Source organism: Anolis carolinensis, chromosome 1 (assembly GCF_035594765.1).
Source record: "Anolis carolinensis isolate JA03-04 chromosome 1, rAnoCar3.1.pri, whole genome shotgun sequence".
NCBI classification, from domain to species: domain Eukaryota; kingdom Metazoa; phylum Chordata; class Lepidosauria; order Squamata; family Dactyloidae; genus Anolis; species Anolis carolinensis.
The window spans coordinates 283,283,029-283,308,102 of NC_085841.1; the positions used below are offsets into that span (position 1 = coordinate 283,283,029).

The window sequence follows — 25,074 nt, forward strand, 5'->3', positions numbered from 1 at the left end:
AGCCGCTCCTCATAGGGCTTGTTCTCCAGACCCGTGATCATTTTAGTTGCCCTCCTCTGGACGCTTTCCAGCTTGTCAACATCTCCCTTCAACTGCGGTGCCCAGAACTGGACACAGTAATCCAGGTGTGGTCTGACCAAGGCAGAATAGAGGGGTAGCATGACTTCCCTGGATCTAGATGCTATACCCCTATTTATGCAGGCCAGAATCCCGTTGGCTTTTTTAGCAGCTGCATCACATTGTAGGTTCATATTTAACTTGTCCACAAGGACTCCAAGATTTTTTTCACATGTACTACTGTCGAGCCAGGAGTCCCCCATTCTGTATCTTTGCATTCCATTTTTTTTTGCCGAAGCGAAGTATCTTGCATTTGTCCCTATTGAACTTCATTTTGTTAGTTTCGGCCCATCTCTCTAGTCTGTTAAGATCATTTTGAATTCTGCTTCTGTCTTCTGGAGTGTTAGCTATCCCTCCCAGTTTGGTGTCATCTGCAAACTTGATGATCGTGCCTTCTAACCCTTCGTCTAAGTCGTTAATAAAGATATTGAACAGAACCGGGCCCAGGACGGAACCCTGTGGCACTCCACTCGTCACTTCTTTCCAAGATGAAGACGACGCTTTGGTGAGCACCCTTTGGGTTCGTTCGCTTAGCCAATTACAGATCCACCTAACCGTAGTTTTGTTTAGCCCACATTTTACTAGTTTGTTTGCCAGAAGGTCGTGGGGGACTTACTGAAATCCAGGTATGCTACATCCACAGAATTCCCTGTATCAACCCAACTCATAACTCTATCGAAAAAAGAGATCAGATTAGTCTGGCATGACTTGTTTTTGGTAAATCCATGTTGGATATTAGCAATGACTGCATTTGTTCCTAGATGTTCACAGACCACTTCCTTAATGATCTTTTCCAGGATCTTGCCTGGTATCAATGTGTGGCTGATCAGATGGTAATTGTTTGGGTCGTTCTTTTTTCCCTTCTTGAAGATAGGGACCACATTCACCCTCCTCCAATCTGCTGGGACTTCTCCTGTTCTCCAAGAACTCTCGAAGGTAATTGCCAGTGGTTCTGAAATAACCTCAGCTAGTTCCTTCAATACTCTTGGATGTAGCTGATCTGGCCCTGGGGACTTGAATTCATTTAGAGAGGTCAGGTGTTCCTGGACAACTTGTTTCCCTATTTGGGGTTGGATTTCCCCTAATCCTTCATCCATTCCATGTTGCTGAGGTTGAAGATGGCTTTCTTTTTGTGAGAAGACCGAGGCAAAGAAGGCATTAAGTAGTTCTGCCTTTTCCCTGTCCCTTGTCACCATCACTGTATCTTCTCCTTGCAGAGGCCCTATTGCTTCCTTGTTCTTCCTTTTTCTACCAACGTAGGCAAAAAAGCGTTTTTGTTGTTTTCAATGTCCCTGGCAAGCCTGAGCTCATTTTGCGCTTTAGTCTTGTGAACCTTTTCCCTACAGGAGTTGGTTATACGTTTGAATTCTTCTTTGACATTGACCACATAAAGAATGAGAAATGTCAAATGTTGATGCGGAGTTCAAAAAAGGCTGAGAAATTAGGGATTGTATTGTAAATATACTTTGGATAATGGATCCAAGTAATTTTAGAAGAAATTTGGCCTATATAAAAGTCCTTGATTGCATAGATAATGGAAAACTATAGATTGCTTTTAAATAAATGAGTGTGACACAAAATTTGGACAGAACACAGAGGCATAAAATGGTTTCAAATTGCAAAGGGGGTCAAATAAGACTTTATTTTAGCACAGTATTTTTTTAACTTGAATGATTAAATTATTATATGTAATTAGCTGTGCCTGACCATGCGTTGCTGTGGCATAGTCTGCTGGTTTTGAAAAAAAGTAATGAAGAAGTGGTGGTTTTTAATATAAGTTATATGCTTGTATATATGTACAGTATGCATAAGGTTGTGTATGAACTGCAACTCACATCATGCCTTGTAAACGCCCACAAACTCCATCAGTATTTAAAGTCTGTTATATTGGGCAAGTTTGGTCTAGATGCAGTACTACTACGAATACTACTACTACTAATAATAATAATAATAAAAATCTTTATTTATAACCTGCTTCCATCTCTCCGAGGGGACTCGGAGCAGTTCACATGGGGACCAAGCACAATCAACAGCTAAAACAATACAACAACAGCATATATAATTAAAACAGTAACAGTAAAATAACATTCATAAAATACATCAGCGAGCAGAGGACTAAACGGTGGGGCCATTAAGAAATTACAGGGAAGGCAGGCATGTGCAAAAATACAAGATGAGATTCAGCAGTTAAGGCAGTTAATAGTTAAGACTGGATGGTGATAAAAATGGACCTACTGTTCGAAAGCACATTGAAACATCCAAGTCTTCATATTTTTGCAGAATCTGGCCAGAATAGGTGCTAATCTAATCTGCTGGGGTTCAGTGTGGTCTCTGGCTGTAGGGTAAACTTGAACTCCACTACGGTGAGAGTCAGTCATCTCAAACCCCTCCAATAGTGTATTCCCCTGTTTTCAGAGTGTTGTTCTTTATTTATTATCCTAGTTTTAAAGTTTTTTTAATGCTGGGAGCCAGGTTTTGTTCATTTTCAATTGATTTCCCTAGGTAGGAAGCAGCTAGGCAAGTGAGGTTTATATACCTGTGGAATAATGTCCAGCGTAGGAGAAAGAACTCTTGTTCGTTGGAGGCAAGATTGAATGCTACAATTAGTCACCTCAATTAGCATTTTATGGCCTCATAGCTTCAAAGCCTGGCTGATTCCTCCCTAGGGGAATCCTTTGTTGGGAGGTGTTAGCTAGCCCTGATTGTTTCCTGTCTGGAATTCCCGTTTTCAGTGTTGTTCTCTATTTGCCGTCCTGATTTTAGTGATTATAATGTTCTGTATTATTATACCACAGTAATTATTATATATATTTATAATCTTATATTATCTGATTAGAACTGGATTATATGAGGCCTCTTCTACACAGCTGTATAAAATTCACACTTAACTGGATTATATGGCAGTGTGGACTCAAGAGAATCCAGTTCAAAGCTGTGTGGAACAGCCTTGAGTCTACACTGCCATATAATCCAGTTCAAATCAGATAATCTGTATTTTCTTAGCAGTGTGGAGGAAGCCTGAGTCCCCTTCCACACAGCCCTTTATCCAGAATATCAAGGCAGAAAATCCCACATTTTCTGAGTGTGGACTTAGATAACCCAGTTCAAGGCAAATGTGGGGTTTTCTGCCTTGATATTCCGGGATAATGGGCTATGTGGAAGAGCCCTAAGTGAACCCTGCCTATCCCGCATGCACCACTGTGGCTGAGGGGTTACTATGAAATGAAGTGGGTGGGGCCTAAAGGAGGGAGCTACCCTTCTGACTGGCAGCCAGGGAGAGAACGGCTCTTCCTCGTCCTCCCTTCCCCTCCCCCCCCCCAATTTTCTAATTTGAGATCTATGTGTTCCTGTGTGAGAGAGAAGGGAGGGAAGCCCCTCCAAGAAGAACAGTCCTGGCAGCTGGCTCCCTCTCTCTACCTGCTCTTCTCCACATGCTGGGCTGCCCCTCCCCCCCCCGTCAGCTGTAAACACAGTTGCCCCCCTCAGGGCAAGTGTGAGAGTAAAGGGAAAAGAGGGGAGCACACCATTCGGGCCGGAAAGGGAGGGGGGGAAAGTGAAAAATAGATATAGGCCAATCTGTTTTTTGTGTTTTTATATGGTCACTCCTTGGAAAGTGATTAGTTTTTTGGCCAAATTTGGTGTGATTTGGCTCAGTGGTTTTGTTGTTAACTCAATCCTAATTATGCACATTACATTTTTTATATATAGATGCTGGATTAGACTCAGAGGAAGGAGGTGTGAACATTAGAAGAAGGAACACCGATTATTTGAGATATGGAGATAACATCATACAACTAGCAGAAAGTAGCAAAGACTTGGGAAATCTATTGAAAAAAATAAAGGAACCCCACAAAGATTACAATTAAATATCAAGAAAACAATAATAATGGCTACACTAAAATATTTAAAGATTTTCTATACCTTGACAGTTACAAAATCAGAATGGGGGCTGCAGTTAAAATTACTAGAAGATTAGGACTTGGAAGCGTAGCTATGAAAGAATTATACAAGAATTATGTAAGTCTCTATGTCAAATTTATAATGATATTTATGTGGATATGTTATATGCTTTTGTTAATCCATTATAATTTTCCCAGATTAATTCACTTGAAGAAGACCTAGTTGAAACCGGTCGTGATCTACTGTGACCTACTTGCTCTTCAGCTCAACTAACTGATTGAATAACTGAACAATTATATATAGAACATACATTGTTGAGCTAGTCATTTGTGATGTATAGATTATGTTTACTACAATTGTGAATTCTGAACATATTGTATTTCATTCTATATGAGTTTTTACTTTATACCTGTTAACTGAACATTACTAAAACATATTACTGTATTTGTGGGTATCTAGTACTTTAGTGGAGAAACCTGACAGGAAAGAAATCAACTCCTCTGAAATATGGTGCTGGAGAAAATTACAATTGATATCATAGACAAATAAATGAATCCAAGTGTAAATTAAGCCAAAACACCAAGAACACTAAACCGTAACAGTTATATTTCAGACATATCATGAAAAGTATGACTCATTAGAAATTACAGTAATGCTTTGTAAGATACTATTTTTCTACATAGCAGTAAGCAAAAAGAAAAAGAAAATCACCTTGTACATGGATATACTCAATAAGTAAAACCACAGCTCTGAGTCCATAAGAACCTAAACAAATCTGTTGATAACAGGGTACCTCATTCATAGGGTCATATTAAGCTGAAATGGTGCAATGGGTTAAAGTTTCACCCATTGCGCCACTTCAGCTTAATATGACCCTATGAATGAGGTACCCTGTTAACCGTTAAACCCTTGTGCTGGCAGGACTGCTGACCGAAAGGTCAGCGGTTCAAATCCGGGGAGCAGGATGAGTTCCTGTCTGTCAGCTCTAGCTCCCCATGCGGGGAACATTAGAGAAGCCTCCCACAGCATGGTAAAACATCAAACATCCAGACGTCCCCTGGGCAACGTCCTTGCAGACAGTCAATTCTCTCACACTAGAAGCAACTTGCAGTTTCTCAAGTCGCTCCTAACACACACACAAAATTAGGTTGAAGTCACTTTCACAACAATTAACGACAACAAATCTTTGCAGTATATTAGTATACATTATCATTAAAAATTTTAAATACATATTTTTTATCTTTTCCTCCCCCCAGAGTTTACACTATTATGTTGGCAATATAAAACAGAGAAATTTAGCAGGAGTTTTATGATGGCAGAAAAACTTATGAAATAAGAAATTGTATTGTATATCAAAATGGTTTGGGACCCATCTACCTTCGGGATCGTCTCTCCCCCTACGAACCTGTACGGTCTCTTCGGTCATCGGGGGAGGCCCTCCTCTCGCTCCCGCCAGCATCGCAAGCGCGGTTGGTGGGGATGAGGGACAGGGGCTTCTCTGTAGTGGCCCCCCGGTTATGGAATTCGCTGCCTAGGGAGATCAGGCAAGCCCCCACCTTGATGGCATTTCGGAAGAGTCTGAAAACTTGGCTTTTCACTCAGGCCTTTGGTTAAGATCATCTTTTTTCCATCACAATTATTATCCTCCTCGACCTTTTGCATTGGTCGCTCTTCCCAATTCCTGATTGATTGATATTACTCAGGACTCCTCCCTACCATACCTAATGTGACCTTAAATGATTCTAATGCACTTTATCTATTTATGAATTTGTTACCCATAATGTGCACTGTACACTTTGCTTATCCACTATTGCAACCTCATTGTTTTTAACCTGATGTTTTAATTCTGCGTTGTGTTTTTTAACTTATTGTGTATATTTTTATTGGTTTTGTTTTTGTCCTGATGTTTTATATTTTATCATTGTTTGTATTTTGATTTTGCTGTAAGCCGCCCCGAGTCCCCTTCGGGGGAGATGGAGGCGGGATACAAATAAACTTATTATTATTATTATTATTATTATTATTATTATTATTATTATTATTATTATCTAGTAGCCAGATCCTCTATAACAGGGGTCCCCAAACTTTTTAAACAGGGGGTCAATACACGGTCCCTCAGACCGTTGGAGGGCCAGACTATAGTTTTTAAAAAAACCTATGAACAAATTCCTATGCATACTTCACATATCTTATTTTGAAGCAAAAAAACAAAACAGGAACAAATACAGCCTCAATGTTAATCATCATCATCATAAAAATAATAAAGGAGGTTGGAAGAGACCCCTTGAGCCTTTGTGCACCAAAAGCACCCCCTTCTGCCTTTGTGCACCAAAAGCACAAACAAAGCACCCTGACTGATGGCCACCCAGCCTCAATGTTGTTAATAATAATAATAATAATAATAATAATAATAATAATAATAATAATACAGTAGAGTCTCACTTATCGAAGCCTCGCTTATCCAAGCCTCTGGATAATCCAACACATTTTTGTAGTCAATGTTTTCAATATATCATGATATTTTGGTGCTAAATTCGTAAATACAGTAATTACTACATAGCATTGCTGCATATTGAACTACATTTTCTGTCAAATTTGTTGTATAACATGATGTTTTGGTGCTTAATTTATAAAATCATAACCTAATTTGATGTTTAATAGGCTTTTCCTTAATCCCTCCTTATTATCCAAGATATTCGCTTATTCAAGCTTCTGCCGGCCCGTTTAGCTTGGATAAGTGAGACTCTACTGTACATTGCACAGTCCTAAACGCTTGAGAAGTGTTCGACTTGTGATTTTTTGATTCGAAATCCAGCATATATATCTTGTTTGCTGTGTTATACTTTGTCTTTGTGTCAATAATAACAATAATAATAAAGAGGGTTGGAAGAGACCCCTTGTGCTATTTAGTCCAACTCCCTTCTGCCTTTGTGCCCCAGAAGCACTAGCAAAGCACCCCTTAAAATTAATAATTAATTAAATAATAATTAAAATACCATTATAAACAAGCAAAGCTTTAGAAGGCGCGCAGCGGGTAAGGGAGGTGGCGTGTGCCTTTCCATCCTCCCTTGCACTGCACGCACCTTCTTCGGCAGAGGAGGAGTGAGCTGCCACTGCGGGGGCCGGATAAATGGTTTCGATGGGCTACATGTGCCCCCTGGGCCGTAGTTTGGGGACCCCTACTCTATAATTTGGGGCCGTTTTTCATGAGATTTAAGGAAACTTTGTTCACATTTTTTAAAAATGGAAACATTTACGTCGGAATATTTGTTTAATTTTATAAGTCATCACTCTTCCACATAAACGATAAAACCATTTTTAAAAGTTACTCAGTAGTAACTTGAGTTAGCCTGATCAGACACTTCCAAAACGTTGGCCAATTAGGTAGTTATCACACATAGGTTTCAGAGAAACAAGAGCTTCGAGAGAATTTTAACCAATAAGATTACTCAGACGTTTAAGGCAAAATGTTTCTATGTTTATACTGACAGTAGCCCTGATCCAATTGGGTTGTTCTGCTCACAATGTGGCTTCTAAATGAATGGGATATTTCTCCTTCTCATATGGCAAGGGAGTGTAATTATGGAAGCACGGAGGGAAATTTTGACTACCACATCCTTCAGTGCAGTGGACATGACTAGAAAGTACACTATTATCACTTCCAGATTCATTGCTAGCAGATTTTCTGACACACAGGATCAATCCGGGGGCAGAACCCAAGAAAAAAAATCTCCCCCCCCCCCCCAAAAAAAAAAACATTGGGGGTATGGGGCTTTGGGGAGGCTCCAGCCACACTTTCCTACCTTGTCCTTTTAGCCATTTATGCATTCTTAAATTCTTTAAAAACCTCAAAAAGCAAGTTTTTGAGCATTATGGAGAGCTGCAGAGAAGGCGTGGGGGTGCATATGAAAAACCACAATATTGGATTTTTGACATGAGCGTATCTAAAAGTAGTGTTAAAGTATAATGAGACAAGGGTTCTGGTTAAGTATTATACTCTTTGTTCTGAACTTTTTGTCTCATCCTTTTAATATTTTGTGATAGAAGGTAGCTGAGTCATCAAATGTTTATAAAAAAGAGGCAGTGGGGAGGTTTCACTGCAAATTAAATAGAAAGGCACTAATGAATTTAGTAATCTTTCACACTTTTCTCTAACGTAAGAAATATCATAGGTAAAACTTATGGCCATGTAATTGAAAATATCAGAAAGCTATACAAATCCAAACATTAACTAGAACGGGAACTCTTAGAATACCATATACTACAGAGAAATTATTTATTCTTTAGTAATAATAAAGTCATGCTCCTGCAGCAGCCTTTATAACTACATTTTATGGAGGGGGAAAGACACATTGTACATTTCTGATAATTGAAATTTAATAGAAAGGTTTTGGAAAGAAGGTCAATGAACCTGCTTTCTTTTTGATCTTTCATCTTTGTGGGTGCTTGAATATTTCTTTAGTAAGAAAAGTTTTGCTGGATGAGTCAGCACACTGAGTCACAGGCAGTTTGAAGCCTGTAGTGCTATAGACTAATTGGTAACAGTCTCAAATTTAATTAAAGCACAGTTGTCAGCTCAAATTACTGATTGACAACTCCACAGAAGTATTTTGTCTTTTAGGCAACTATGTTTTAATTGTTCTTTTGTATTAAGGGTATTTTGTATTGTTTTTAATCCAAACCCCATTTAGCAAGGAAAAACTGTGCTTTTCTCCAAATTTCTCCTCAATGATTTCTTAATAGTCCTCAGTAGTACAAACACAACTCCAACCCCCTTGCAGATCTTGTTCAGGTAGACCATCTCCTTTCCCCCTCTAATCATCTCCTATCTTAGGCAATGCTGCTTTTGAAACAATCTAATTTAAACATTATTAGATGAATTTTAAAGCTCAAAACATTAGAGAAACATAAAACAGCGCTATGTCTTGGCAAGAAGACATACCATGATGCTGTCTTCATAAAGTCATAACAACCTAAAGTGAGTCCTACTGCATTAGCATCTTGTTTCTGCAGTGAAAAATTAAATGCCCATGGGAAGCACAAAGACACAACATGAAGGCAAAAGTGCCTTTCAGCTAGCAATATTCAGTATTATAATGTCTTTGAACCTGCAACTTACATATACAGTGTTCCCTCACTACTTTGTGGTTCGCTTTTCGTAGATTTGCTGTTTCGCGGTCTTTAAATAAAAACTAAAATAATAGTATAAATAATAAAATAATATTATAAATCCCTCTTTCTACTTCCTTCCTAAGGAGAAGCCTAAGGAAGGGAGAGAAAAGAAGGCTGACGCAGCTTTGTTTTTGTCTCACAAGGCAGTGGCAGTGGCGGGAGCGTGCATGCACATGCTTGAGAAGTGAGGAGGGGACAGAGACGCTACTTGCAAACAACACAAATATAGCGTCCCTACTTCGCAGATGTTCACTTTTTGAGGGTGGTCCTGGAATGTAATCCCCGTGATAAGTGAGGGAACACTGTACAGTTGGTCCTCCACATTTGTGGGATTTTATGCCATAGATTTGATTATTCACAAGCTTAACCAGCTCAACCACTTTTTCTTGCTCTCAATCTCTTGTCCTTCCTAAAGAGCCAGTTAGATTTTTAGCCCACTTCCTGTTCATCAAGCTCCTCACTCTGCTCTTCTTCCTCCCCTCAATTCACTCTCTTTCCAACAGAACCAGTCAAATTTTAAACCACTTTCCAACCCATCAACCCTGTCATCTCACTCATTCCTTCCAACAGTACCTTCCAAAAAGGGTTATTGGGTTAAAAGGGGGTTTAAAATCCAACTAGTTTGAATGGAAGGACAGGAAACTGACAGGAAGGAGTCTGGCAAGGTGGCCGATGGCCTAGAAAGGGATTTAAAATTGCAATGGTGTTCTGGTGGAATACTGGAAAACAGAGTGATAATTGACACTGCTGACAGGAGTCTGTAGCATGCAAGTTGGGGGAGGGACTTAAGATATTTGTGTTTTTTCTACTTTTTGTGGGAGTCCTGCGCCCTTAGCCCTCACGGACACAGAGAAACAACTGTTCATAATGATTTTGGATTTGTCTAACCAATATTAAAGCAAATTTATTTAGTAGTCATTTTGAGATAGCAAATTCCGTAAATTGGCTATAGATGGGTTAAAAAGGAATTTCCTTTGAACTCTCTTGGCAATTTCACTCTAGGATCTAAAGTTCTTTCCCATGAGAAATGGAAAAAAAACGTATTACTATCTACCTTCTCCACATAAGCCATAATTTTATAAATATGCAGCATGCTTGCATCAAATTTTTCTAAACTGACATTTCTAAACATGGTGCTAGTACCTTTTTATTGTTATGAATGCCAATAAGTCATTGTAGTATAGATTTCAAGGTTCATTTAAGGGTACATTTTAAAAGGAATTGGGTGAATTGGAAATTATTAAGGTAGTAAATTATTTCCTGTATAATAAAAGCTTACAGTATATTACAATAAGACTAAGAACAATAGAAGATACTCGTGCAAGATAATTTATGCAAACATATTTATATAAAGAGGAGTTATTAAGCCTTCTACAACAGATGTTGAAGCAAATATTCAAATGAAGCAACTAAATAATCTCCTTTCAAGATTACTGAGGAAACTATCACGACATACTAGGTTTTAGTCCCCCCACCTTGAGTCCCTCGGGTGAAAAAGGTGGGGTAAAAATATTGTAAATAAAATAAATACATTTTTATGAAAGTCAAGAGCAACCTTATGTACAGTATACACACAAATGTTGATTATAACTATTTTGCCCACAATCCAAAATTATTATTTTATCAATATCTTTGGTTTATATATTTTAAAATGTGTTGTGATATTAAATTATACTAGGCTTCCCCAACCTAGTGCTTGCCAGATGTTTTAATGCTGAATGACTGTCCTCCTGGCCACTATGGTCAATGGTGAAAAATGCTGGCACCAGTTGGCTATTGAATATATTAAGTTGGGTTATCATATGAAAATTGAACTTATAGTTCAAGCTTGTCTGAGTGTTTGTGGATGGAAAGGAAATACATTAAATAAGGAAGCCAAGTAACTATTGCTCTACAAGATATATAAGTACTGTATACATACATTTTGTGCTAAAAATCTTATCCTTCTCCTCATCTAATTGCAACTCGCTCCTCACTCCATTCTACAGGATCCCAATGGCCAGAGCAGCTCTGGAGGTGACAGGAAGGGGCAGACACATTACACCAATGGAGTTGGCCTCGTTGTTAAATGGACACTACTGGATACAAAACAGCACAGTAAACCAATACATGTTGAGCATCTAATATCCAGAATTCTGAAATTTCAAATACTCCAAAATCCAAAATGATTTACATGAGAACCAAGTACAGTGACACCTTTTCTTTCTGGCGGTTCAATGTACCTAAAAAAATTCCTGGAAACAATTATCAAAAATATATAATTGCCTTCAGGCTATGTGTACAAGGTATATATGAAACATAAATAAATTCTGAGTTCTGATTTGGGCTTCATCACCCAGATATCTCCTTATGTAGATGGACATACAGGTATTTCAAAATCCATAAACAAAGTCCTGAATTACAAAACACTTCTGGTCCCAAGCATTATTAATAAGGGATAATAGACCTGTATTTCAAACTGCGTTATATAATTTAAAATGAGTTTTTAATCTCTTTTTTGGGCTGAAAAAGCCTCCTTCAGCTTATAATGGGGTCAACGTCAAGCCGGGCAGTGGAGCCTGGAGGCCAGTGTGTTTTCTTTTTCAAAATCTCCCTCCTCCGCTTCTCTTCCCTGGCTGGAGTTATTTTATTTTTTAAGAGAGAGAGAGAGACAAGAAGGGAATGTTTTCAAAAGGGAAATGAGAGTGAGTGAAAAAAGCCCTTGCAAGCCAGGAAGAAGAAAAAGATTGCCTGGATGGAAGGGGACGAAAAAGAGAGACTCTTACAAATTTGCAGGATTTATTCTTATTATTACTGTTATTGCAAGAACAGTTTGAGTCAAAAGGGAGGGAAGGAGGGAAAGGAGATATATTTCATTTCCTCCTCGTTTGTATGGCTCTCTTTCAAACCCACCCAATGTCCTGAACTTGCAGAAGGTTTCGAAGCCATGAGGTCACTCCGTCCCATTCAACCAGCCCAAGGAAGGTGGCCCCTATATAAAAAGCAGCCAGCCTTTGAAGCACCGAGGCTATTCAGTGCCATTCCAATTGGCCACAGCAACAAGTGGCAGGGCACAGCTAGTTGTTTATATAGGCATTGAATGTTTGCCTGTTACTATGTTGGAAGCTGGGTAGAATCCCCATGGGGAGTTAGGGCACAGCAAACAAGATAAATATGCTGGATTTCGTATTATTATTCGTATTATTATTATTATTATTATTATTATTATTATTATGAAGTTATTGTTGATACCATAGTTTTTGTTGATGCTACTTTTCTATTTACAGAGCTAGTTCACTGTTTTTCTTTGAAATACGGTAAATATTGAAAAACATTTAACTTACTGGTGTCTCAGTTAATGTAACTTTATTGGTATCTATTTTTATTTTGAAATTTACCAGTAGCTGCTGCATTTCCCACCCTCGGCTTACACTTCAGTCAATAAGTTTCCCAGTTTTGGTGGTAAAATTAGGTGCCTCTGCTTATATTCGGGTCGGCTTATACTTGAGTATATACTGTATGTTGATTTTGTTTCATTTGTTTTTAAAGCAATTAAATGTTCAATGCAAAAAGTGAAGAGATACGCTTTGCTTGTAGCCAGTGTCATCTCCTCAGTTATTTGGTGTGGATTCATACAACCACTTATTTCCTCATCACAGGCAAGTTTTCTTTGTACATACAGGAAGTACTGTATTTTACCACATAATAATTGCACGTTTTTCCTTTTTTCCCTTTCAAAAAAGGGGGCTGTAACTATTTTGCAGTGAAAAAATGGAGCCCTATGGGCCTCCCTCAATAGGCATCTGAGGGAAGTTAGTGGTAGAACATTTCAGCCCCCCTTGATACAAAACTGACTTTTAGATTTCTGGAACAAAAAAAAAACAGGAAAAAGAAACAGCAAAAAGGGGAAATATTCATAAATTCCATTCCATTAACAGATTATTGTTTTCATCAACTTTCAGTATAATTTGAGAAAGGTAGAATGGTGAAGTACTTCAAGTACTGGAGAATGTCTCTGATAGTACCCCAGAGTTATACAATTGTGCTTATATACCTTTGACTTAAAGACTGTACTACTAGTGAAATCCATAAAAGCTACTGCTAGTCTTCAAGGTGCCTCTAGATTTTCCCTCTCATTTATCTTTTTTATATCTACCAACAGCAATAACACTGATGATGATTATGACTGCTGCAATTTTCCTCCTGAATCTTTTACTTTAAAGGCATTGCAATAGGTATAAACAAATAGATATTACAATATATTACAGTAGGTATAAAATATAACAGTAAATATAAGCATCCATAAATATAATTACCCAAGTTAATGTTTCAACGGCAGAGGCAGAATAAGAAGAAAACTATGCTGGAGTCCTGCAAGAAATTAATCATACACCAAAACAGGACTTGTTGTTAACCACAGGCAATGGAACCACAAAGTGAGTAAACAGAGCAAAAGCTAAGACTGCAGAAAAAAACGGTCTCAGATCAAGAAACGAAAAAGTTGAGTATCTGACTGCAAGGCCAAGTTTGTTCAATCACAAACATTTTCTTTAAGCAACTATATACATGGAATCACCTGATGGCGAATGTATACATCACATAGCCAGCATAATTGGAAGAAGGTAAAGTTTTATTCTCTTTACTCAAAAAGATCAGGAGTTAACTGTGGCATAGACCATTTTCTGATAATATCAAAAATCAGAATAAAGCTAAACAACATTAAACTAACCACCATGTCAAAATACAACCTGAAGAATGTCCCTGCAGAATTTAAAAATAATGTAAAAAAAAGGATTTGCATCATAATACCTACCAGTAATTGACCAGGAACTAGGAACATTGTGAAGAATGTAAAAAAGAAAGAACACCCCCACCGTATAACAGATGTAATATTCTGAGCACTTAAAGACAGACAAGAAGCAGAAACAAACTGAGACACAATTGTTCAGTACCTTCAGCACAAGGACAAGAACAGCTATGACAATGATCAATGTAAATAAAGAGAGATAAAACAAAAAGAAGACACTTTTTCTGCAAGATCTGAGAAATCAAAGAGAAATTTAAACCAAGAGTAGGGATATTCTATGAATAGCAGGGAAACACTTTTATGTGATGAAGCAGAAATAAAAAGACAATGGAAAAAATATACTGAAGAACTATACAAAAGGGCTGAAGGATGACAGATTGATTCAAGAAGTAAGTCTTTCTAGTTACACTGATTTACAATTTTCAATAAAGTTTATTTATGTGCCAAAATGTTCTTCTCATAAAGAATATTTGGGAATAGTCTATATTCCTAATCCAAAATGATCATGTCTTTACATTATCACTAAATATTATCATGCATTCTAGCATATTTTTCCAGTAAGGGCAACGGAAGTGGTAGTTCATAAAACATGCTTAATGAATGTGTATAAATTTGAATAATCTAAAAACTTTAAACTTATCTAACAACCAGCGTCTCAAAGTTATTAGACATATTCTTTTGACCAGTTCTGCAAAAGTGCAAAGACTAACGGTGCAATGCAGAAGGAAAGTGTATACAACGTCATTTACAAGCTGAGTCACCCAAAATACTGCATCTTTTTATTATAATCTAGTGCCTGAAATATTATCATTTGTTATGTGATACATTGTGATAGCAACAAGCTAACTCAGTACCATATGAAAATGAGAACGGTGCAGACATAGCATGCCTCTCAGCAAGCAGACCAAGTGTCTTGCTGTTCTGGGCCTTAGAAGAACCTGCGAATTCTCTTTCAACAGAAAGGAACATAAGAGAGGTGGAGGAAACTACTTTGAGGATGTCAGGAAGAAACCATGATTTGCCTACTGAGAACCAGCCTTTTGAGTATAAAGAACACAGAGCTAAGTAGAAGTCTTCCCTGAAATAACAGTTGAGGAAAGACTGATATTTTAAAAAATGTGGGCAAATTACTTAATGAAGTAAGGCTCACCACTTATCTGTTAAATCCATGGTTTATTACAGCTGCCATACAAAGGCTGGCCAACTGGGTGGTGGAAACTGTCTTCTCTGAAAGAAAATTGTGTTCCAATCTCTCTCAAAGAAGCAAACGTAAGACAGATGCTGAAGGGACATTCACTCAGCTCTATCACCCAAAGAAACGATCAGCTCCTAAACTTCCTTTTTAAATGTAAGGTCTCAGACCAAGAGGCAATGGCACAATTTTAGGCTTTCTTAAATGAAAGAAACTACACAAATTCATTCCAGTCTGGATTCACACTTGGCTATTAAGACAGAAACAGTTCTGGTCACCTTGATGTATGACATACATCAGGAACTGGGCAGGGGAATGTATCCCTATTGGTTCTTCTGGAATTTTCAATGGCTTTTGATAGCATTGAATACTAGGCCCGGGCTGTGGCGCAGGCGGGAGAGCAAGCCAGCTGCAATTAACTGCAATGAATCACTCTGACCATGAGGTCATGAATTCGAGGCCCCTCGGAGCCTATGTTTGTTTGTCTTTGTTCTATGTTAAAAAGGCATTGAATGTTTGCCTATATGTGCAATGTGATCCGCCCTGAGTTCCCTTCGGGGTGAGAAGGGCGGAATATAAATGCTGTAAAAAAATAGATTGCCTCTGGAATGGGACTTCGGAACTCCGTTCGACCATGACTCCAGTCTTCCTGAAGGGGAAAATGGCCAGTCTCCTGGTCACGAATATTGTTGTCCCACTGGGTATAATATAATTTTCAGAATATATGTGACAACAAATGAAGTTGTTACTTCTGACCGCAGTTTGGCGGTCAGAAGTCCAGATGCCAAGATGCTTATATTATTCTTGAATCATTGTCAATATGCAATGAAGGACTAGATGTAGATGAATAAACTAAGGCTCAATCCTGACAAACTAGAGGTCCTGTGGCCACCTTGGGTTAGGATTTCACATTTGTTCTGGATGGAATCAAGCCCACTCTGAAAAAAAATAGATGTGTACAGTGGGGGGGGGGGGAGTATTTAGTCAGATACCAATTGTGTAAGTTCTCCCACTTAAAAAGATCAGAGGCCTGCAATTGACATCATAGGTAGACCTCAACTATTGAGAGACAACATGAGAAAACACATCCAGAAAATCACCTTGTATGATTTTTTCACGAATTTATTTGCAAATTATGGTGGGAAATAATGTTCTTCTCAATTCTTTGATATATAACCTTTATTAGCAATGACAGAAGTCAAACGTTTTCTGTAAGTCCTCACAAGGTTGGCACGGACTCCTGCTGGTCTGTTGGCCCATTCCCCCATGTCCTCGAGAGCAGTGATGTTTTGGGGCTGTCGCTGGGCAACATGGACTTTCAACTCCCTCCAAAGGTTTTCTATAAGGTTAGGCCACTCCAGAACCTTGAAATGTTTGTTACGAAGCCACTCCTTCATTGCCCTGGCGGTGTGCTTGGGATCGCTGTCATGTTGAAAGATCCAGCCACGTTTCATCTTCAGTGCCCTTGCTGATGGAAGGAGGTTTGCACTCAAGATCTCACAATACATGGCCCCATTCATTCTTTCATGCATACGGATCAGTCACCTTGGTCCCTTTGCAGAGAAACAGCCCTAAAGCATGATGTTGCCACCCCCATGCTTCACAGTAGGTATGGTGTTCTTTGGATGCAACTCTGAATTCTTTCTCCTCCAAACACAACAAGTTGTGTTTCTGCCAACCAGTTCTACTTTGGTTTCATCTGACCATATGACATTCTCCCAATACTCTTCTGGATGATCCAAATGCTCTCTAGCAAACTTCAGTTGGGCCCAGACATGTACTGGCTTCAACAGGGGGACACGTCTGGCATTGCAGGATCTGAGTCCCTGGCGTTACTGATGGTAACCTTTGTGACGTTGGTCCCAGCTCTCTGCATGTCATTCACTAGGTTCCCTCAGGTGGTTCTGGGATATTTGCTCACTGTTCTTGTGATCATTTTGACCCCACGGGGTAAGATTTTGCATGGAGCCCCAGATCGAGGGAGATTCTCAGTGGTCTTGTATCTTCTATTTTCTAATTATTGCTCCCAGAGTTGATTTCTTCACACCAAGCTGCTTGCCTATTGCAGATTCAGTCTTCCCAGTCTGGTGCAGAGTTACCATTTTGTTTCTGGTGTCCTTCGACAGATTTGTGGTCTTCACCATAGTGGAGTTTGTAGTGTGACTGCTTGAGGTTGTGGACAGGTGTCTTTTATACTGATAACAAGTTCACATAGGTGCCATTACTACAGGTAATGAGTGGAGGATAGAGGAGCCTCTTCAAGAAGAAGTTACAGGTCTGTAAGACCCAGAAATCTTGCTTGCTTGTTGTGACCAAATACTTATTTTCCACCATAATTTGCAAATAAATTCGTGAAAATTCAGAAAAGGTGATTTTCTGGATGTGTTTTCTCATGTTGTCTCTCATAGTTGAGGTCTACCTATGATGTCAATTACAGGCCTCTCTCATCTTTTTAAGTGGGAGAAATTGTACAATTGGTATCTGACTAAATACTTTTTTCCCCACTGTAGCTTTAGGATGTTCTTCTGTGGTCACTTTGGGTTGGAATTTCATATTTGTTCTGGATGGATTTGTGCTCCCTCTGAAAAATTAGATGAGTAGCTTGAGTTGCTCTTGGACCCAGTGCAGATTGAAACTGTTGTTAGGTGTGCATTTCAGACATTATATAACACTGGTCTTACAAGTCATGTGTTAGCTACCATTTAGTTCAGAGCTCAATTGGAGCTGTTGGTTTTCACCTACAAAGCCCTAGATGGTTTTGGACCATGATATCTGAAAAACTGCCTCCTTCCATTTGAGCCTACCTAAGTTTAAGATCTTCAAAAGAGGCCCCACTCCATCCCATTAGGCAAAGCTGGTAGACACAGCAGGGCGCTGTCTGTAGCAGCACTCTGACCATGGCATTCTCTAAGGAAAGTCAAGTTGGATCCATCTTTGACCTTTCTAGTAAGCAGGGAAATCTATGTACTTTCACTTGTCTTTCAGTCATTAAAATCAGGGTGGCTTCTCTGAGTGTTTCGATTTGTCTGTGTTGTTAAAAAAAATAGTTTACATTCGTTCTTAATTTTTTTAATTCATGCATAAGTTTCAAATGTTTTTATCTATTTTACTTTGCCTTGGTGGGTTGAAAGGCAATAAATAACTACATTTCTAAGTTGCCGCAAGGAGAAGGGGTTTGCATTGTCCCCTTTCCTCCAGGGTGAAAAGCAGCTCTAGGAATGGGAGAAATATTTAGCATAAAAATCAACAAAGGGGATTCCCTGAAATCGCCTCCTTTTGATAACACAAGCTTGCAAAAATTTAGGGTCATAAATCTTTTTAAATGTATGTTGGTTTTACAGGAATTTGGCATTCTAAATCCAAAAATGAACTCAGATTTGCCCCGTCATATACAGTTGTTTCTCAATGTGCCTTCTTGTGTTGTAAGATGTGACAAAATTGAATTAGTACTGAAATGAATAATGAAATTTGTGGAAGTATGGGGAGCACCAAAAGATACATTTAAAAACAGCTACAATATAGTTTTTTCATCACAGGACTATATAACCTGTGGAATTTTGTAAAGAAAAAACAGACACAGCACCACATATACTTTGGACCTTAGGGAGACTACTAGATTCTGTTAACACTGATGTTGGAGGTGAAATAAATAATGGCTAAGTGTCCTCAGTATCTCACTGTATCGTCTATACGTATAAAGACCAAAGTTGCCACTCTTTTTTCACTTCCACCATTCCTACACTTCATCAATTATTTTGCAGTTCTCCTTCACTTATTTATTTGTCCATTTATGCATCTGTTATAATGGAAAAAGAGGATCTGCAGTCATTTAACTACAGGACACTCTCAATGACTGAAAATGAGCAGGAAAAACGAATCTAGGTATAATATATTAGAATGATATGGGCTCTACAGCTAACAGTGACATACTTATAAAAAGAGCATAATAAAAAGTTTCAGATCCTATGGGCTCACCATTATAAATACTTTGATGGACCAGAATACACGAAAATAAGCAATTTTTTTTACAGGATATAAATTTCTGTGGATTTGCTGCAACTGGCACTTTGCTGAAAAGAAAATGAACTAAAGAGGAGGTGACTCATTCACACAATGTACTTCAGAGTATACATTACAAAACAGATGTAGGGAGGGTTATAAAGAAGTGGATAGACACTTGAAGAGTTTGCATAAAAAAATTGTTTGCAGCCAATGACAGTTCTTCCATAGGTAAGAACCACAGATGAGGAGAGAGCTAATAGCTATTTCAAAGACAAATAATCTCACATCATCTGAAATGTGTTTCTGAACAGTATCTCTTTTGGTCAAAAAGGCAAAAAGCCCTCTTGCCCAAATGCCATTTTGAAATTGTACAAACCATACTAGTCCTATCATACAGCCCTTTCCACATTTGAAAAAGACAGTGCTGAATTACATTGAAAGAAATCAACAGGTGGATTGAATTTGTCAGTTAGATTTGGAAGTTCAATCGTTATCATAAAAGATCCATTCTATGTTTTGAAAAGTCTTCGTCCTTCAGTGAACAACTGAAGCCAAGTACAGTACAATGTTTAGAATATGCTAACTGCGCCTTGGCTATTGGTTGGTTGAGTATGTTTTTATTATATTTTATATGCCTTATTTTTATATGTTTACATGTTTTAAATACATTTTGATATTTTATTTTATGCTGTATTTGGGCTTGGTCCTGATGTGAGCCATCTCGAGTCCCTTCGCGGAGATGGGGTGGGATACAAAAATAAAGTTGTTGTTGTTGTTGTTGTTATTATATTATTATGAGAATTTGTGAAATATTTTTCCAGACATTCAAAGCTGACAAGCAACTCAAGAATCATACTTTGGAAAATATCATAGTACCCATCTCCCATGACAAGAAAACTCATTTTAAGACAAAAACTATTAATCCAATAAAGAAAATAAGGAAGATAGAAAAAAATCATATATTAAACTGAAAAAGAGAAGGAATGTTTTCCCAGTAGTGGCCATTATTTGAAAAAAGTGTCATTAAAATATCTCAAACCATTCAAAAGTTATGAAAATAACCGTTTGACAGTAAAATATGTAGTCAGCACTTGCGACTCCTATATGTGGTGAGAACATGCAAGTGAATGGGGCTGAGTAGCTGACAGAAAGCATGTGGCATTTCTTGCTACCACACATACAGTCAAAAGTGCTTTTCATAGCTGATCTGAACTCAGAAAACCTAAAAGAAGCATTGAGCCTTTCTGTTGTCAGTCATGGGACTGCTTCTGCCCTTGGTTGGGGAAATAGTAATGGTGGCAGTACTGATGTTTTCCCCTTACACTGAATTACCCTCAACTTATCCACAGACCCCCAAAAAACTCTCAACAAATACAAGAGGTCAACTTGTGCATGAGTCTATAGAGGAAACATTTGTGAGTCTATACAGTGAACTGGCTGGATGATTTTAAGTGATGTATTATAGCAGTGGTTCTCAACCCGTGGCTTCCTGGGTGTTTTGGACTTCAACTCCCAGAAATCCCAGCCAGTTCACCAGCTGTTAGAATTTCTGGAAGTTGAAGGCCAAAACATCTGGGGACTCACAGGCTGAGTACTATATTATAGTAAAGATAAACCAGAAGAGAAACGTGAAATTTATCTAACCCCAAAATTAGATGTCTATATTCTATATAGTTCAATGGGAAAATTATGGAAGTAATTCTATAAAAAGTGGCTTTTGTTTCACTATGAAATTGTACATAAATTGGGGGTGGGAGGAGGAACATATGCAAGTACACCCATCAAACCAATTTTATTTCTTGGCAATATTTTTTCTAAAGATTTTAAAAAGAATAACTTCATACCTAGATATTATTTAAAAGACAAACTCTGAAAATAAAATCCAACTTACCTGTCCTTTCTGTGGTGCTAAAAAATTCACAACCTCCTTTACCATAACTGGTATATGCAGTTGTTGATCATTATCACTGTCTACTCTATATAGCAAATTTTCATCATCATACAAAGACAATGATTTTTCTTGAGCTTCACATTTACTGGCTAATGAGGTATGCATGTTTTTGACCCATATATTTAAACAATTTGAACTAGATTTACTAAAGTTGTGAAAAAGAAAATGCTTGCAGATGTTGTATAAATATGGAAGCTGAGGCATGTTGAAGAGAAGCTTGACTGAAGGGCGGATAGGAATCCTGTTATCGACTGACCTAGAGGAGGGCAAGAAATCAGAAATAAAAATTAGAATTTTCCAAAATGGCTTGAATAAAAACACAACTGTAACAAAGCAATAACTGTTGTTTTAGAAACTGACAGGGAAAGATTCAGCGCCAGTAAATACTACATGTTGTTTAACATCTGGTTATACTAATTTATCTAACTACAGTAGTCTCACTTATCCAACATAAACGGGCTGGCAGAATGTTGGATAAGCGAAAATGTTGGATAATAAAGAGGGATTAAGGAAAAGCTTATTAAATGTCAAATTATGTTATGATTTTACAAATTAAGCACCAAAATATCATGTTTTACAACAAATTGACAGAAAAAGCAGTTCACTACACGGTAATGTTATGTAGTAATTACTGTATTTATGAATTTAGCACCAAAACATTGCAATGTATTGAAAACATTGACAACTAAAAGGCAGACTGCATTGGATAATACAGAATGTTAGATAAATGAAGGTTGGATAAGCAAGACTCTACTGCACTATTAATACTTTAAATTGTCAGAAGTTTATCTTTACAACCCCTGTATATTTTGAATTTCATCAATTCCCATCAACATGCACAACTATTTAAAAGTAAGCCATACTAACATATACAGAGCATCATCATACATAGATGAGAATTATCCAAATGCCTCATAGTGAAAATACAACCATATTTGGGTTAACATCACGTTAGTCAGAACATGAAGCTTCAATAATAAAACACACTTTTAAACTCCAACTTGCATTGTAGAAATCATCCTCCATCTATCCTATCCAACAGATTTATTATGAGGATGAATGAGATAAAACATTACTGCATATTGAACTACTTTTCCTGTCAAATTTGTTGTATAACATGTTTTGGTGCTTAATTTGTAAAATCATAACCTAATTTGATGTTTAATAAGCTTTTCCTTAATCCCTCCTTATTATCCAAGATATTCGCTTATCCAAGGTTCTGCCGGCCCGTTTAGCTTGGATAAGTGAGACTCTACTGTATTTGCCTTCAAATCAACTTCAATTAATACAAATACTATACTGTATTAGTGTATTCTTGCAAAGATTTATTCTTTTTCTGAGGCTGGAAGAATGTGACCTATCCATGATTAGCTAAGAAGTTTCCATGGCTGAGCAAGAATGTATATTCAGATAAGGTAGAATCCTATTACATCAGCTAAACTACTAAACCATGCTGGCTCCATATACCATTCTGGTTATATATTCTCTTTTTTAATGAGGTGACTGGTGACAGTCTTCAGAACTGTGGAGAGATAAGTGCACCTTTTGGAAGAGACTAACAACTAACTGAGTACATAAAATCATAGAATCATAGAATTGGAAGAGACCACATGGGCCATCTAGTCCAACTTCCTACCATACAGGAAATGCACAATCAAAGTACCCCTGACAGATGGCCATCCAGCCTGTTTAAAAGCTTCCAATGAAGGAGCTTCCCCCACACTCCAAGTGGAGAGTTCCACTGCTGAACAGCTCTTAGTCAGGAAGTTCTTCCTAATGTTCAGGTGGAATCTTTCCTGTAATTTGAACCCATTGCTCTGAATCCTCGTTTCCAGGGGAGCAGAAAACAAGCCTGCTCTCTCTTCATCATGACATCTTTTCACATATTTATACATGGCTACCATGTCTCCACTCAACCTTTTCTTCTGCAGGCTAAACAGACCCAGCTCTTTAATACGCTCCTCATAGAGAATGGTCTTCAGAAGTTTGATCATTTTAGTTGCCCTCCTCTGGACATCTTCCAGCTTGTCAATATCTCTTTTAAACTGTGGCGCCCAGAATTGAACACAGTATTCCAGATGAGGTCTAATCAAAGCAGAATAGAAAGCCACAATGTCTTCCCTCAATCTACATTATACTTCTTTTGATGCAGCCCAAAATCCCATTGGCGTTTTTAGCTGTTGCATCACACAACTGGCTCATGTTCAACTTGTTTTTCATGAAAACTCCAAGATCTTTTTCACATGGACTGTTGTCGAGCCAGGCATCATCAATTCTGTATCTCTGAATTTCATTTTTGCCTAAGTGTAATATTTTACATTTGTCATTGTTGAATTTCATTTTGTTAATTTTGGCCCAGATCACTAATCTGTTGAAGTCATTTTGAATTCTGATCCTGTACTCAGAAGTATTAGTTATTCCTCCTAGTTTGGTATCACTTGCAAACTTGATAAGCATGCCCTCGAATAATAAAGATGTAAAACAGTACTGGGCCCAGGACTGAATCCTGTGGCATTCCACTAGTAACTTCTTTCTACAATAAAGAGGAACAACTGGTGAGCACTCGTTGGTGGTCATTTAATCAATTACAGATCCACTTAACAGTAGCATTACCTAGCCCACATTGGGGGACCTTGTCGAAGATCTTATTGAAATCAAGATATGCTACATTCACAGTATTCCATGCATCTACCAAGCTCGATCAAAAAAAGAGATAAGTTTAGTCTGGAATTACTTGCTTTTGAGAAATCCATGCTTTTAGTAATCACATAATTCCTTTCTAAGTGATTGCAGACTGCCTCCTTAATGATCTGCTCCAGAATCTTTCTTGGCATTAATGTCAGGCTGACTGGTAATTGTTTGGGTCCTGTTTTTTCTCCTTCTTGAAGATAGGGACATTTGCCCTTCTCTAGTCTGCTGGGACCTCTCCTGTTTTCCAAGAATTCTCAAGGATTATTGCCAGTGGTTCTGCTAGTTCCTTCAATACTCTTGGATATAATTCATCTGGCCCTGGAGACTTGATTTCGTTTAGAATAGCCTGGTATTCCTGGATTATTTCTTTACCTATTTTGGGTTGCATTTTCCCTATTATCTTGTTTGCTCTATATTGTTCACACTGAACACCAATTTCCTTTTGGGAGAAAACTGAGGCAAAGGTGTTGAGCAGCTCTGCCTTTTCCCTATCCCATTAGCATTTAACCACCTTCTCCACACAGAGGCCCTACCATTTCCTTTTTCTTCCTTGTTCTACTGACATAACCAAAGACCCCCTTATTACTGTTTTTAATCTTTCTGGCAAGCCTGAGCTAATTTTGTTCCTTAGCCTTACAAACCTTCTCCCTACATATTTTGGTATTTGTTTGAATTCCTCTTTGGTGATTTCCCTTTTCCATTTATTGTGCATGTCTCTTTTAAATCTTAGTTCAGTTAAAAGTTCTTTGGGCATCCATCCTGGTTGCTTTACACTTCTATTTTTTCTCCTGCTGGCACTGTTTGCAATTGTGCCTTCAGTATCTCACTTTTGAGAAATTCCCATCCATCATTAACCTATTTTTCTTTTAATATTCCTATCCATGGAATCACACTCAGTATTTCTTTAAATTTCCTGAAGTCAGCTCTCCTAAAGTCTAGATTGCATGTCTGACTCCTCTTAGTTTCACTCTTCCTTTGTATCATAAATTCCAGGAGCACAGGGTCACTCCCACCTAAATATCCCACCACTTCCACTCTATTGACCAGATCTTCACTGTTGGTTAAGATCAAATCCAGAATAGCTGATCCTCTTGTTGCCTCTTCTATCTTCTGGACCATAAAATTGTCAACAAGGAAAGTGGGGAATTTGTTGGACTTTGTACTCTTGGCAGTTTGTTTTCCATAACATATCAGAGTAGTTTAAATCCATTACTACTATATCTCATCTTTCTGCATGTTTGGTCATCTGGTCAAGGAAGGCTT

The 25,074-nt window shown here is 38.0% G+C and overlaps 1 protein-coding gene across 6 annotated transcripts in view; it reads right to left on the reverse strand.

Moving 5' to 3' along the window:
- mettl15 (methyltransferase 15, mitochondrial 12S rRNA N4-cytidine) overlaps positions 1-25,074 on the reverse strand; it is a 206,200-nt gene that overhangs the window by 176,240 nt on the left and 4,886 nt on the right. For 5 of the 6 annotated variants that reach the window (XM_062967772.1, XM_062967771.1, XM_008118087.3 and 2 more), the window contains exon 2: positions 21,061-21,376. In XM_062967772.1, coding sequence (XP_062823842.1) covers positions 21,061-21,324 — 264 coding nt within the window. In that variant the 5' untranslated portion in view covers positions 21,325-21,376. Of the gene's footprint in view, positions 1-11,110; positions 11,200-13,484; positions 13,515-21,060; positions 21,377-25,074 lie in introns of those variants that run through there. The other variant, XM_016996404.2, reaches the window with a different exon arrangement.